General features: G+C 39.4%; 2 protein-coding genes across 3 annotated transcripts in view; one reads left to right on the forward strand and one right to left on the reverse strand.

Annotated features, from left to right (window-relative positions):
• On the forward strand, window positions 1–10,540 carry LOC116288925 (uncharacterized). 2 transcript variants are annotated; one of them, XM_031695788.2, is made up of 12 exons: window positions 2–1,327; window positions 2,625–2,652; window positions 2,986–3,051; window positions 3,136–3,174; window positions 3,247–3,324; window positions 3,539–3,628; window positions 4,489–4,884; window positions 6,245–6,496; window positions 6,912–7,187; window positions 7,418–7,711; window positions 8,232–8,402; window positions 8,771–10,540. In XM_031695788.2, exons 1-12 carry the CDS (start codon window positions 356–358, stop codon window positions 9,157–9,159), a joined length of 3,051 nt encoding a protein of 1,016 aa, XP_031551648.1. In that variant the 5' UTR covers window positions 2–355; the 3' UTR covers window positions 9,160–10,540. The 2 variants fall into 2 exon arrangements, with proteins under 2 accessions (XP_031551649.1, XP_031551648.1); XM_031695789.2 differs by lacking the exon at window positions 3,136–3,174 and having other exon boundaries at window positions 1–1,327.
• Window positions 8,283–14,693, reverse strand: part of LOC116288928 (uncharacterized) — a 24,990-nt gene continuing 18,579 nt past the window's right edge. The window contains exon 3 of the mRNA XM_089033426.1: window positions 8,283–8,420. The gene's annotated coding sequence lies outside the window, so the exon portion shown is untranslated. The remainder of the gene's footprint in view (window positions 8,421–14,693) is intronic.

Here is a 14,693-nt window from a genome sequence, read left to right on the forward strand (position 1 = left end):
CATGCAAGCTCATTCGACAGGCAAACCATGATCTAGTAGCTATTGATGAAACACAGTTAAAGTTGATCCTGAACATCTGCATTGTCAATACTGGAGAATGCCTGGCGTGCATCCAAATTGTACCTCACCTCAAGATATATCGCCCGGGGCGGGATATATCGACAGTACGAGAACTTTCTATATGTGTTTTGGATTTGAATGAAACCTGATGTTGATGACCTTGCCTATGAAATCTCCGTCTCAATGACATCAATGGGTCTTTATATTGCTTATCAAGTTGTAACACGATAACAGAAACATTGCAGACGTGCAGCATTGCTTCTTTCTCCTTGCTTGTGAGAAGATCGTCAGCAACATGGAATCCCAAAAGAAACAGAAAACGTATCAAAGTATGCATGTTTACTTCAGTGTACTCACCTTTGCTTTCATGGTGATCTCGGTGCTGGCTTTGTCTTTGCTCTTATTGCACCAGAATAAAGAGCTAACAGAGCTTAGGGAAGAATTGGATATCATTCGAGGAATCTACCTTGGAGAGCAAGACGGCACTGTCATTGGTAATGCGTCAGTGGAGGAACGAGTGTATGGGCGATCCAAAAGACAGGTTAACCCGCGTTATAACTATAGAAATACCCAATATCAGAATAGATATAGGAATACCAGAAACCAGAACACGAGGAATACAAGATTACAAAATGCAAACAATCAGCAGACGAGATATCAACAAAATCAGAACCAACGGAATAGGAATGTACAAAACAGATACCAACAAAACAGAAATCAACAGAACACAAACCAGCAGAATAGGAATCTACAAAATAGGAATCAGCAAAACAGATTTCAACAGAACTGGAATCAACAGAATCGAAACCAGCAGAATAGGAATCAACAGAATCGAAATCTGCAGAATAGGAATCAACAGAATCGAAATCTGCAGAATAGAAATCTACAGAATCGAAATCTGCAAAATAGGAATCTACAGAATCGAAATCTGCAGAATAGGAACCAACAGAATCGAAACCAGCAGAATAGGAACCAACAGAATCGAAACCAGCAGAATAGGAACCAACAGAATCGAAATCTGCAGAATCGAAACCTGCAGAATAGGAATCTACAAAACCAACGAAACAGATTACAACAGAATAGAAACATCAGACCCAAAGTAACAACCACAACAAAGCCAAAAACTACTCAAGCAACGACAGCAGCACCAACAACTTCCAGGCCAACCAAGTCTGGAGGCGAACTAACCGCATTCATTGATGTACGAGAATTTTGGAATGCCGTGTCGCAGAAACCACTGACAACATCTTGCAAAAGAATCATTCAGGTATGAATTATTTTATCATTATCAATAAAGGAATGCTATTTCTTTTAGTTGGAAAAACGGCGTACAAGATTGTTGTTTTGACGAGTCGTTCGACGTAAACTGATAGCCACTAATATGGATTATTCTTTTGTGGTATGCGAAGCAGCGGCGCTTGATGCCATGTGAGAAGGTCAAAATTATAAGATCCTTTAATACATTATAACTTGTCATCGAGCCTAAGACGGATGGGATTTTAAAGTGTTTACGGGCGCTGATTACTTTTTCTCATGTCAGAAAGCTGAACAACCCGTTCAACTTTTAATTAGGACAGGTTATGAAAAAACCTATTAAAAACTATTTTTTTTTACCGCATGTCCAAACTAGAGTGCAAACAATATATCCGTGAAACTTTAGTAATACTAAATAGTGCATTTTTATGTAAATTCTATTGTTTTTCTATTGTTGAATTAGGACTATTTTGTACTATTTAGTAATTAGTGTTTCACGGATTGTTTGCACTCCATATATTTATATTACTTGTACATTGTTCGAATGTAATTACTACAAGTCTTTGGCTCATTGTACATATCGACGTTAATCAAAGTGATTTATTTATCCTATATTACTTCTTCAGTACGCATGTAGGGAGTGCATTTGCATTCCCGGCCACTTCTTTATTCTAGTTTTTGACTTTTTTTTTTATTAATGATATCCTTTAAATTGGCTCATGTCAATATCAAAAGAAAATAAAAGCCAACTTTTAATCCCCCCCCCCAACTCCCCCAAAGTTTGAGTCAACGTCATATATAGCTAGTTTTTCGAAATGCATCCCACATGGAAAAGAGTGACCTTGGAAGCTTACTCGTCAGCAACGCAAGAGGTTTATTGGGTTTGCTGGTCATAGCAAGGGGTTAATCATCTACGGTCTAGGGGCCGACTAACCTCTCCCTTAGGCTTCCGCCGTTAAGATAAAAACACAGCCTTCCTATCAAAGGAGAAAACACAATCATAGCATTCTTTGGTGCGCATGCGCGTTCATATGGTTCCTAATATTTTCCTAGCCCATTCTATAATTTGAAGTCGGAATAAATATATATTTTGTTTCTCCTGCCTTTGCTTTGTCGATCAATTATTTTTATATTCCCACTATAAAATCTTACCCTGCACTGTGTTTTAATGAAAACCCTTATCTTTTCCATATTCGTTTACGTTACGAAAAAAAATGTTCCACTTGAAATACGTTGAAAACGCATGCGCACATTAACAGTTACACTCTACGTTCAATTCTCATTTTTTTCTCCCTTGTTTTCTTTTTAAGGCGAACAAACAAATCATATGCGTTAAAAGTAAGTACCTACTTTGACAACTAGAAAACATTTGTTTTCTCGTCCCCGATTTCCGACTGAGACTGTACCCTTTCAGGGAGGAGCATTTGACTTCCTGTCCCTTCCCCAGAGGGGAGCATTGAACTGGACGAGGCTGTCTAGCTTTTTCAAAGGGAGCATACGCCCTCAGGTGCAAGCATTTTTGTTTGGTGAATTGTCCCTTCCCATAAAGGAGAGCATTTGACTAACGTAGGGAAGTAGGGAAGATTTGGCTTCCTAAGCTGGCGTGATTGGCATTGCTGAACCGTGGCCTTCGCTTTTCGATCAAATAACTGGTCATATACTTATTTTCAGATAATGGCAAAAACATCACCATTGACGCACAGGGTCGCAGGATTATCAACGGATCACTCGATCTTGGTATGGAATGAAATACGATTCTATTCGACCGAATATTAACTCATCTTTGATCTAAGAACTTATTATTATTATTATTTCGTTCAGGGACTTTGACAATTGATAGAGGAAGCTTCAACCTTATTAGTAGGTGTTTCTCTAGATTTTTAAATAAAAAGTAAATTCGTATAGTTGAATTCAATGGTTTTGTTTTTGCAGGTGCTGGACGTGAAGTAAGCACAGCGGCCAGAAACTACATAGATTCCTACGTTAATCACAAGTTGAAAACTTTACTAGGTAATAGCTACTGGTGTTGTTTTTTAGATTCATAAAGAAATATATAAAGTGCAAAAGGTTATTCAATCAATCAATCAATAAATAAACTTTATTTAAAGAGTGTGACGTTTTAACCCAGTGAGTTATCTAACATATCTAACATCAACCGCGTACGCGTGCCCTCAGTGCCCTGCAAGTATGATGAAAAAATTACAATTTTTCTTAATTCACAAAGGTACTAAGATCACCGAAAGTAAACAACTGGATGAATTTATTCAATCCAAAGTTCAGGAAGCTCTGGATAAAAGGCTAAAGAGTGGTTTAGGTGAGTTAATTAACGAGTTTAACGAGTATATACTACATAAAAGCAAACTGAAGTCGAAGAATTTCCAGGCTTTTTGGTAGATAAATAAAGTAAACCATTTAACGGAAGTGAATGTTTCCCGCCCGTTTTATAGGATAGAAGTGTACGCGCGCGTGTCGCCGTTTACCGGAAGTAATCGTTTCCCGCTCTTTTAAAAAGTACAGTAGACGATTCCTGAGATGCGGCGAGTGCTTTCAATAAATATCGCAAGCGCATGACAGACATTAAATCATTAGAAACCATAGAGTTAAAGGTGATTTCTAAAATCCTCGAAAAAAAGATTTTGTCTAAAGTTTTGTTTTCCAACAAAATTTATTGTCTTGCTTCCCAACTAAAAGAAACTTTCAATTATTCCTTCGTTTATAATTCGATCTACTAAACTACTCGATTCTCATTGGACAAGAGAAGTAAAATTAAATCCCTAATCTATAGAGTCCCAATTAAGTTGCTCAATTTTGTTGAGTGTATTACTAACAAAAAATCGCACGATCTTCTCGTAAAAGGCTCATCCAATTTTGAAAACTTTCAAAACATCACGAGTATGTACCTATAACTTCCGAATTGTACTCGAGATCCTGCGATTTCCTATACCAACAAATATAATTTTCCAAGTTTCGTATGTGTTTTGCATAGCGAATGTAATAGTCTTGCACGAAAATGCCTCGTCAACTTTCGAATCTGAGCACACGATACTTTTTGACAGCGCTCGCGTATCTCGAAAAGGGTCGCAACAGATCACTAGTTCACATGTTACTTCTTACTGTTAATATCTCACTTGACTTACATAAATGTTATTTTTGTAATGTTTTCAATCCATGCAGTGTCTTCACCACAACTTGGCAAAGCCCAAGTTATTGCAATAGCAGGTTCACCGGGTCCCAGGGGATTCCCAGGTCCCCGGGGTTACCGCGGTCCACGAGGTTTCACTGGTCCTCAAGGAAGACCCGGCCTTGCAGCTATAGTTGGACCCGGGGGAAGAGTTCGATGGATTTCAGAAGGAAACACGGGACGTTTTATCGGCGTACCTGGAAAAAGAGGAAGAAGAATAAAAAGGCAAGCTGCTATTTCCCTTACCGGAAGACAGGTTGGCGTTGGCTCAACTGCTGGAGGAACGGGAGGATTGGGAGAAGGCACTGTTTTTGATCTCGAAAAACTATTCGGAAGTGAAGAAACAGGCACCAAGACTACGGCCAAATCACTGCTGTTTGAGAGTTATGGTAAGCACAAAAGTTGTAATATTAACTACTCAAGCAAGGGGCGGTAATAATGGAGCCTTTATTGCATATACACACCTATTCTTTCAAAAACCTTTTTTAACGCCAAAGGATCATTCCGACATGGAAATGGTTTCGTTGAATACAAATAATATCTAATTAGTCTCAACACTAAGGTCCATGTCCTTGACAAGAATAAGAAGCAGAAACACAAGTCATTCCAGCTATTCTTGGATCTTGAAATTGGAGTGCCTATCGCTTTTCGCCTATTGCCTATCGTCTTTTGCGATGACAACGTTTTTTGAAATAGGTGTATAAGAGCCTTCAGAAACGGCCCAACAATTGATTCAGCAATTCACCCAACAACTCAGCCAACATTTGACCCAATATTTGATCAACATTTGAACCAACTTTTAAACCAACATTTAACCCAGCATATGACCCAATATTTGATCAACATTTGAACCAACTTTTAACCCAACATTTAACCCAGCATTTGACCCAATATTTGATCAACATTTGAACCAACTTTTAACCCAACATTTGACCCAGCATTTGACCCAATATTTGATCAACATCTGAACCAACTTTTAACCCAACGTTTGACCCAGCATTTGACCCAATATTTGATCAACATTTGAACCAACTTTTAACCCAACATTTAACCCAGCATATGACCCAATATTTGATCAACATTTGAACCAACTTTTAACCCAACATTTGACCCAGCATTTGACCCAATATTTGATCAACATTTGAACCAACTTTTAACCCAACATTTGACCCAGCATTTGACCCAATATTTGATCAACATTTGAACCAACTTTTAACCCAACATTTGACCCAGCATTTGACCCAATATTTGATCAACATTTGAACCAACTTTTAACCCAACATTTGACCCAGCATTTGACCCAATATTTGATCAACATTTGAACCAACTTTTAACCCAACATTTGACCCAGCATTTGACCCAATATTTGATTAACATTTGAACCAACATTTGTTGGGTCAAATGTTGGGTTCATTTGTCATGGTTTTCTAACATTGTTGGGAGGTGCTTTTTTAATGTTGGATGAATGTTGGCATCATTTGACATGGTTCGCGGACATCCAGCCAAGGTTTGCTTGCACTACACATGCGCATTTACAAACCTGTCTCTCTCAAATTATTGCAAATGGTAAGCGTTGGGATCGCTTGACAAGCTGTTTTTTTTAAGACATGACGTGTCAGTTCCTGCCAACAAATATTTCCTAAATGTTTGGTCAAATGCCCGTCAAATTTTGGGCCGTTTTACAGGGCCCTACCAAGACAAAATGTATTTTCTAAACGAGTTCCAATGTTGTATTTATTTCACAAATAGTTGCCCCAAACATCACTACAAAGCTCAAAGAGAAGGTGGTAGTTAAGGTCGGCGACCCGTTCAACGTGACGATGAGAGTCACGGGACATCCCATGCCGGAGATATTCTGGATAAAGCAAGGCACTCGTGAGGTGGATTTTGATCAACGACTTAATTTCCCTAAAACCAAGATCGAGGACTCGGGAATCTGGACTTTTAGAGCGAGGAATATCATGGGGACTGCTACAGCTGAGTTCGAGCTGGTAGTAGGAAGTACGTGAGTTATCGAAAAACGAAAATGATGTCGTAAAAGATTTTATCCAACTCTTTCTGTGCTTTCTTCTTCTTTTCGTTGTTCTTCTCAGTTCTTCGTCGTCTTCTTCTTTTTTTTCGTTCTTTTTTCCTCTTCTTTTTATTCTACTTCTACATCTTCTTCCTCTTCTACTATTAACACTACTACTGCTGCTGCTGACGTCGCTGCTGCTGCTGCTTCTTCTTCTTCTAAGAGTATATGCTTTAAACGAAGCTGTTGAAAATTGTTGTGAGTGTGATCGTCCGGGGGAGTGTATAGTCTTGAGAAAGACTAATCTCCGATCTTCACCCTTCTCTCTTCTCAACCAAGCGAGCAAGCGAACGATTTATGATTAAATCTGATTGATTGACCTATCGTTTCATATTGATATTTCAGAAAAGCCAGTCTTCATCAAGGAACCACAAAAAAACGTAGTAGCATATGAAGGAAGGACGTTTGAATTCAAATGTGATGTGGACGGACATCCAGAACCTGTGATAGGTTGGAAGCGACAGGGCAACGCAGTTTTGCCAGCAGGACGTCATAAGATTATCAAGGAAACCCTGTATCTCACCGACCCTAAACCAGAGGACGCGGGATTGTACTTGTGTCGTGCTGCTAATGTTATGGGGGCCGTTATTGGTGGCTCTAGAATATTCATCCAAAAAATAGGTAAGATATTGAGCCGTGTGTACTACCAATACCAGAATCCCTTGTGCACTTTCTTTTGTCAGTCATTGAGGACCAATGTGTCTTACTTTTCTAATGGGAGGCCAAAAATTTAATCAAGAAAGACAATTCGCATTGTATTCGCCAATATGTAGGCAGGCAGGCAGGCAGGCAGCGCAATCACTACTTAGTTTGTCATTTATTATTATGGGTTTGATTTCATTCATTCACAGCCCCACTTACCGTCAAGATTCTGAATCCAGCTGAAGTAGTTTACAAAGACACCACTCCTCTCAAACTGAACTGCTCTGCCACAGGAAACCCGCAACCTAACATTACCTGGTACAAAGATGGCGTCGCTTTGAAAGCCAATATACTTGTCAAAAGACCATCGAGAACTAACCCGCTACCAGAATACTTGTCTCAGTTAGTGATAGACCAAGTTTCTACTAAAGACGAAGGGACGTATACCTGCTCTATGCGGACTAGTTTGGCTCCTCAACCTGTAGAATACAACACGACAGTCAGTAAGTATTGCGGGCTTATAGAGCGAATTCGCGTGGCTGTGTAAAATATTGCGGTGCGCGAATGTATTATACCATACTGTGACATACGTGCCGTGCCTTGTATGATATTTAAGGGACCGTTAATTTTTTTAAGGGCATGGGAGGGAGGAGAGAGGTGGGGAGGGGGGCGTTGGGATTTTGTGAATTGTAAATAAACATTTTTTACAGATAAGAAAATGGACTATAGACCCCTTGCAGCACTTGCAATGCAGCTCAATCTGGGGTACAAAACAATAGGTTCCAATTTTATCCCCCAGACCAAACTGATTTGAGCTAGTTTGCACCACTGATCACGTGATGGCAGCCATGACAGGAGGCACAACAATAGAGTCTTTTTCCCTGGGAATCTGAATCCTTTCTCATGTAAATCAGATTAGAAAAGATTCAGTTGTTCCTGCCTACTATTGCTGCCATCACGTGATGGTGCAAAGCCTCTTTTCTGGTAAAAAATTCATTACTAACCGTGTTTTTATATTGACAGGTCTGTTTAAGTGCAAGCCACTAGAAGCACCTGCAAATGGCTACATCGTAGGCAAGAATTTCCATGTGGGAGCGTGCGTCAAGTTTGCTTGCAACCCTGGATGTATGTTGTATGGATCAGCAATTCGTGTGTGTAACGCACACGGCAAATGGAGTGGAACAGCACCAACATGTGAGTACACTGGGCTCGCTGTGGTAAAAGAAGGTAGAGAGAGACTAAAAATTTTTAAATGGAAGAAAAGGGGGGCTCAATTTTTTTAGTCGAGTGTTTATTTTTGGGCTTCCTGTGGTAAAGGGTGACAAAGAAATGACTGAGGAGATGTTGGGGCAACAGCGTTCTCGGAGTAGGATTTCTATCCCTAAATTTAGAGTAACTTGATTATCGGGCTTCCTGTGGATAAAGATGTCAGAGGGAGACTGATGAGATACATAATGAGCCATGGCTGGCTCAGAAAACGTTTTGGTAGATTTTCTTTGTCTGTTTTTCTATCTTTCGGGTATCCTGTGGCTTCAATTGACTGGTTTATGTTATACCAACAGGCTATGACGTAGGCGAAGTTGCGTACGAATGCCACCATTACAACGTGCTTACCGATGCAGACCGGAATGTCAACTCGAAGAAAATCCTTGGTAAATGTGACAATAATCTCGCAGAGGGCTGGTACCGATTTGGGGGTGAGGCTGGCACTCAGATGCCTATTTCTTGCCAAGGTCCGCGCAAGTGCAACGCAAAGTATCCCGGGTGGTTATACGGGCAGCACCCACGTAAAGAAGATGGCTGCATCCAGACTCACGTCTGCTTCGGTGACTACAAGAGCAAATGTTGTGCTTACAAGCAGAACGTGTTGGTTCGTAACTGTGGGAAGTTTTACGTGTATAAATTGAGTCCCAGTCCGGGATGCAACATGAGATACTGTGCTAAAGATTAAAGAGGAGAGGGATTTTTCGCTATCTTCAGTTATATGAGCTATCCATATAGCTATAGGGTAAACAACAGTACGACAATCCCGCAGTTAATGAACATGTTATTGCCGTCTCCCGCAATTGAACTTTCAGTTAATTTTAACAGCATGCATGCTTTTGCATTAAGCCAGCATCTTTGTCTAAAGACGAAAGAATATTTATAGCAAGAACTGCTTAAATATGATAAATGCGTATGTATATATTGAACAAGCTTACTTCAAGGACGGCCGTCAGAGTACTAAGGCTCTATTTACATGGGGGCGGATCATCCTAGGACTAGAATCTTCCTTGCAGGCGAGTCATCTATGCGTTCAGTTTACATGGGGAACGAGGTGTGTGAACTTTATCCCTGTAGTGCTACAGTACTCAGTGTAGGATCTTCCTATCAGCGACACAGGATGAAAAAACCTAGTACCCGAAAGAAGCCCGTGCATAAACAGAAGGTTATAGATATATACCCCACAGGCGCGATTACACGGAGCAATTTTCTTATTTGCAATATGTGGCTGTTGCGACACAAGTTGCATGGAGCATTGCAGCGTGTAACCTGCTGCGCAATTTGAAAAATGTTGCGAGATAAGTTGCAGCAATCGTTGCGAAAAGTAGACTTCGTTTCTACTTTTGGCAACGATTGCGTCTCCGTTGCACCGTGTAGACACTCTTGCAACTTGTGTCGCAACGCTGTTGCGAGACAAGTTGCAGAGAAAAGTGCAACGTGTAATCGAGCCTTGAAAGGGGTAGTTGCGGTTTAACTAATATTCTGAGCGTTTTCCTTCTCTCAAAACCAACATTGCCTCGCGTGGAACCACTAAAATAAATTGCATATTTAGCAGTTTTAATGTTGAATTTGCTTTCAAGACTATATACATAGCGCTCTAAGTAGAGATTTATATTCTATATTGTATATGATGGCTGAATAATGCTTCGCTGGTGTAACCGAGACAATATATAACTAGATGGCTTTATAGCACTATATAAATAGGGAGTCTTTTTCTCGTCCAGAGTCGTAGTTTTAGCTTAAAGAAAATTCTGGAGTATTTGGATAAGTTTTTAAACCCAGTCACTCAAAGAGACTCTGATATTAACTAATGACTTTTCTTCTGGGTTATCCACATATTTAGCGCAAGCTGCAAACATCTTGCTTAACATTTTTACTAGATTTTTCCGTTCACGCTACAACTTGGTCAAAAGATCACTTTTCGCATTTTGATATAAAACGGGCTCCCTGTGCGCTTAGCAAAACTGTATTGTCTACGAAGCTAGTTATGCAGCAAACAATGAATAAATAAATGTAAAATGTCTGACGATTACAATTAAATATAACCAAAACAACAAGTAATGCCACAAGATACGAGTGTCAATGAATGAATTCTGATTTTAATATTTCTCTCTGTCTGTCTGTCTGTCTGGTCTTTACTCCGCATCGCATGGTCTCTCCCTTGATTCGAGTGATTTTTCTCTGGGTTCTCTGGCTTTTCTCCCTCAGCAAAACCTAAAACGCTAACTGCCAATTCCATCTGTGAGTTAGCCGTGCCCTGACTTTGATCAGCTCAGAGTTTGTTTCAGGGTTGCATCTGTGAGTTAGCCGTGCCCTGACTTTGATCAGCTCAGAGTTTGTTTCAGGGTTGCATCTGTGAGTAAGCGGTGCCTCGACTATGAGGGTTGTACATGTCGTTCAGGGTATTGATAAAATTTGAAGGTTTCGTTTGTCTGTTATGGCTGTTTTTTTAGCCTCGTATCCTATGTCGACCAATGAATAATTAACACAATTCTAAACTGCTGTTCTATGTACACAAGGACAAAACGTACATTATACGACAAACCACAAGCGACAACATCGAACCACATGCCACCACAATCTGATTAATGTTATTCGTCTTTAATGCTACCCGCACGAAACGACAGACCGATATTCAGGAATTTTGGGTTCGGAAAACAAATTAAGGCAACCAAAAAAAAAAAAAAAAAAAAAAAAGAAAAAAAGAAAGAAATAAAGAAAAAAAAATATGCTGCAGATTGGCTTGCCTATCGTTATGGTCTCTTAGAGGCTTTAATAAAATCAAGATGGCCTAAAAGGGGGATTCATATTTCTCTTTTTTTTTTTTTTTTTTGTGGTTTAGGGGGTGGGACGAACCCCCACGGAACCACCCCTAGATCAGTACCGTACGTTTCCCACTCATACGATAACCATTCTTATGGGAAGCCATTTCAATGTTGCAGTATGTCGTACCGTGTACGTGCTGTAATTCCGTACTGTACGTTTCCTCCTCATAAGAAAACCGCTCTCTTTTGCTTGTATGTGTACAGCAAGACTTGCAAAAAGCGACTGAAGAAGTTATTCATCTAAACTCTTTTGGAGATATAAAAAAATAATAGATAAAATCTGCTCCACCTTGAGTTGGAGTCCAGACATACACTTAGACATACAAATTAGAGCTGCGGAAGGTTTCAGGGAGTGGGCATATCTACCGTATCAGTTGCCCCCCTCTCTCTCCTCCCTAAGATCAGTGCTGAGAGAAGAGACATATCTCTAACCTGACTCGTGCACGCTCTCTCTAGCTAAGAGATCTTACTTTGTTTAAGTGATAGAGTGCATATCGTATAGAGTTCAAACAATTAATCCGTGAAACACTAATTACTAAATAGTACAAAATAGTGCTAATCAAACAATAGAAAACAATGGAATTTGCAAAATTGTGCTATTTAGTATTACTAAAGTTTCACGGTTATATTGTTTGCACTCTATCCCTGAAAAACTATGTCACAAATTGCACACATTTCCACAAATTAGTAAGTTCAGTAGACCTCAGTCGACTGTAGACATTCAAAAATATGCACTAATTTGTACAATTTTGTTAGTTAACTTTTCGCGGATATATGGTATATATTACCGGAACTTGTCGTAGACCTTGAATTGTACAAACACAACTTTGGCATCAACCTTTGGGAGTGACTGAACCTGTCCAAAAACGACCGAGAAGTCGGTACAACCGACCACTTCAAATGTATCGGTCACTAGGCACATAACCGATTATTCTTTCCGACCGGGAAATTCTCGTATAAGCGACCATGACTTTTGACATAAGAATTTTCTACGACTTACAGTTAAGTGGCCTGCAATATTCAGGATACAGGAATGGAAAACCGATGTGCATCCAAAGGTTTTCAAAATATACTACACATCCTCTTCCCTTAAGAAAAGCTCCTTAAGAAACCTGGAGCTAGAAAATCCCTCGAAGCACAGAAGAGAACCGCGGAACAACTTTATTACTACTACTAATAATTAATAATCAGCTTTATTTATCGAGAGTAGTAAATAATAGCTGGTTTACACGACAAACCTCAACTTGAATTTGACTCTTAAGGCGGGTTTGGGGACCGGAATCTTGACCGTCACCGACAGCACACTAATTGGAGGCGGCTTTGGTAGGGTAACTAGGTTTACACAGAGTACTTTTCATCTAGGCCCTTTCTAGATGGAATTATAATCTAGAAGTCGATTTTCCGTGGAGGGAGGAAAACCGGAGAAAAACCCTCGAAGCACAAGAGAGAACCAACAAACAACTCTACTCACATACGACACCGAGATCAGCGGGACTAGAACACGGGTCGCATTGGTGAGAGGCGAGCGCTTTCACTGCTAAGCCACCCGTGCTTCCCTGAATCAGCAGCGCAAGCCACTCGTCTTCTGAGTTATGATTATCACACCGTTGCACACTTTCCGAACGCTGATTAAACACAAAGCAAGCATGATAATAATAATAATAAAACACGGTTTGAAAACTAGACGACTAGCCTTTACGTCATCAATATAAATGTAAATAGATGTGTAATAATACTCTGTACTGTCGGTATGTGAGCATTGAATGAAAAAAAGAAAATTAGTATTTTATGCAATGGACCTCTATAACAACAGGAAAAAACAATGCCGAGGGATACAAACAAATGTACGACATGTAATTACTCCTATATAACACCTCTTTTTAAAGATCAACTAAAATCAGCTGAAACTACTTAATATAAATTTGACACGAAAGCGTCTGGTGAAAAAATTAGCCTCACTGACTTCGACTCCGTAGAAAACCTCAGTTAGATTTAAGCTACTTCGTTTTAACAGGTCGAAAGAGATCAAAAACTGGTTCACGCTAGCTACAATGACTAAGGTTAGTAGTTTGAAGGATTCTGAAGCCTCATTGGGCTGGCAGATGGACAGTAATAAAGTCCGTAAAAGGTGGGCTTCTCGATGGTTGCAGGTGGCATATTATCAACCAAGAGTATTGCTATCACTATCATTCTTTAATAGCTTAGAAAATTAGGGCAGGTAATTAGCCCATGTGGTGATGAAGGGGCACGCAAAACTGACAGAATGGAAAAATGACTGAAAACACAAGACGGGATAGGAGAAGAATCGCGTTAGTGACGTTCAGTTAGAAGCTGCGTTGCTGTGGACTTCAGGACGTCGTAACAGCATACCCGCTATTTCATCCCGCCTTTTTTCTCGTCAGCTCCGAACGAATCTATTAATCCTCTAACTTAAAATATAATCTAACATTTTTCTCATGAATAAAGGCTTTATTTAACGTTTCCCTACCGATATAAAGACAATATAAAGTTCGTTCCGGATGTCATTGACTTTCTTCCTCCAGACGCAACCCTGGCAGCCATGCGTCAAGTCAAGACAAAAAAAAAAGACTAAAAATTGATCAACAGAATAAAAACCTAACGAAGACTTCGAAACCCCTGAGGGAAAAAACAATTCTTGTAGCAATCATGAAAGCTTTTCTTCTTGATTTTCGTGATGCAACTGAATTTTTTTCCGACGAGATATCTTTCCACGAAATTCTGAAATCTCTATTTTGATCTGAACCGGAGGGATGGTTTTTCTTGATGTTGAACCCAATGTCTAACGTATAATAACGGCTCTAAAAAGAAAGTTCATTGTCTTGCCTCGTGTTAATTGTATAAAAGCTCGAATAATAAAAACTGAAATTTTACACCAACTTTGATATATAGTCTGTAGTAGATGGATGGTTGCATTCTCGTCATGAATGATAGTCTAAAAAGCTTCTTCAAAATGTTTTAACTTCAAGATGTTTTGGCCAAGTTTATATACATTTCTATCAATTTAGAACAAATTCAATTATTTTTCAGACAAACCGAAGTGGTGGAAATAATTTAACGGACAATATTGTTTTGCAAAATTGAGCAAGACCCGTGACAAGATGATTTCCTTTAGTAAATAGAGTCGATGAAGAATCACTGTCTATATATAAATGTACAATATTTCAATACAAGATAACTTGAATGTTTTCGTTTGAATGGGATAAAATATTGAACAGGACAAAAAAATAAGAATAAAAAGCCCTCTGGGCCTGAATTCATTTATCATCGATAGAGATGCGGTAGAGTCTAGTAATTGGACAGTACTAAGTTCAACCTTTATCGGGACTTTACTCTCTTGTTTTGGATGTAGACCATTAGCTAAATTGGATTTTTGAGG

Source organism: Actinia tenebrosa, unplaced genomic scaffold (genome assembly GCF_029948245.1).
Source record: "Actinia tenebrosa isolate PJP-AT-01 unplaced genomic scaffold, QUT_ActTen_1.0 PGA_scaffold1__47_contigs__length_23844297, whole genome shotgun sequence".
Taxonomy (NCBI): Eukaryota; Metazoa; Cnidaria; class Anthozoa; order Actiniaria; family Actiniidae; genus Actinia; species Actinia tenebrosa.

What these genes read in the sequence shown, in the direction of transcription:
- LOC116288925 (XM_031695788.2), top strand. Translation starts at nt 356, where the DNA reads ATGGAATCCCAAAAGAAACAGAAAACGTATCAAAGTATGCATGTTTAC. An exon ending in AGGAAGCTTCAACCTTATTA is followed by an intron (nt 3,175 to 3,246) that starts GTAGGTGTTTCT and finishes TTGTTTTTGCAG; the next exon opens with GTGCTGGACGTGAAGTAAGC. An exon ending in GAGTGGAACAGCACCAACAT is followed by an intron (nt 8,403 to 8,770) that starts GTGAGTACACTG and finishes TTATACCAACAG; the next exon opens with GCTATGACGTAGGCGAAGTT.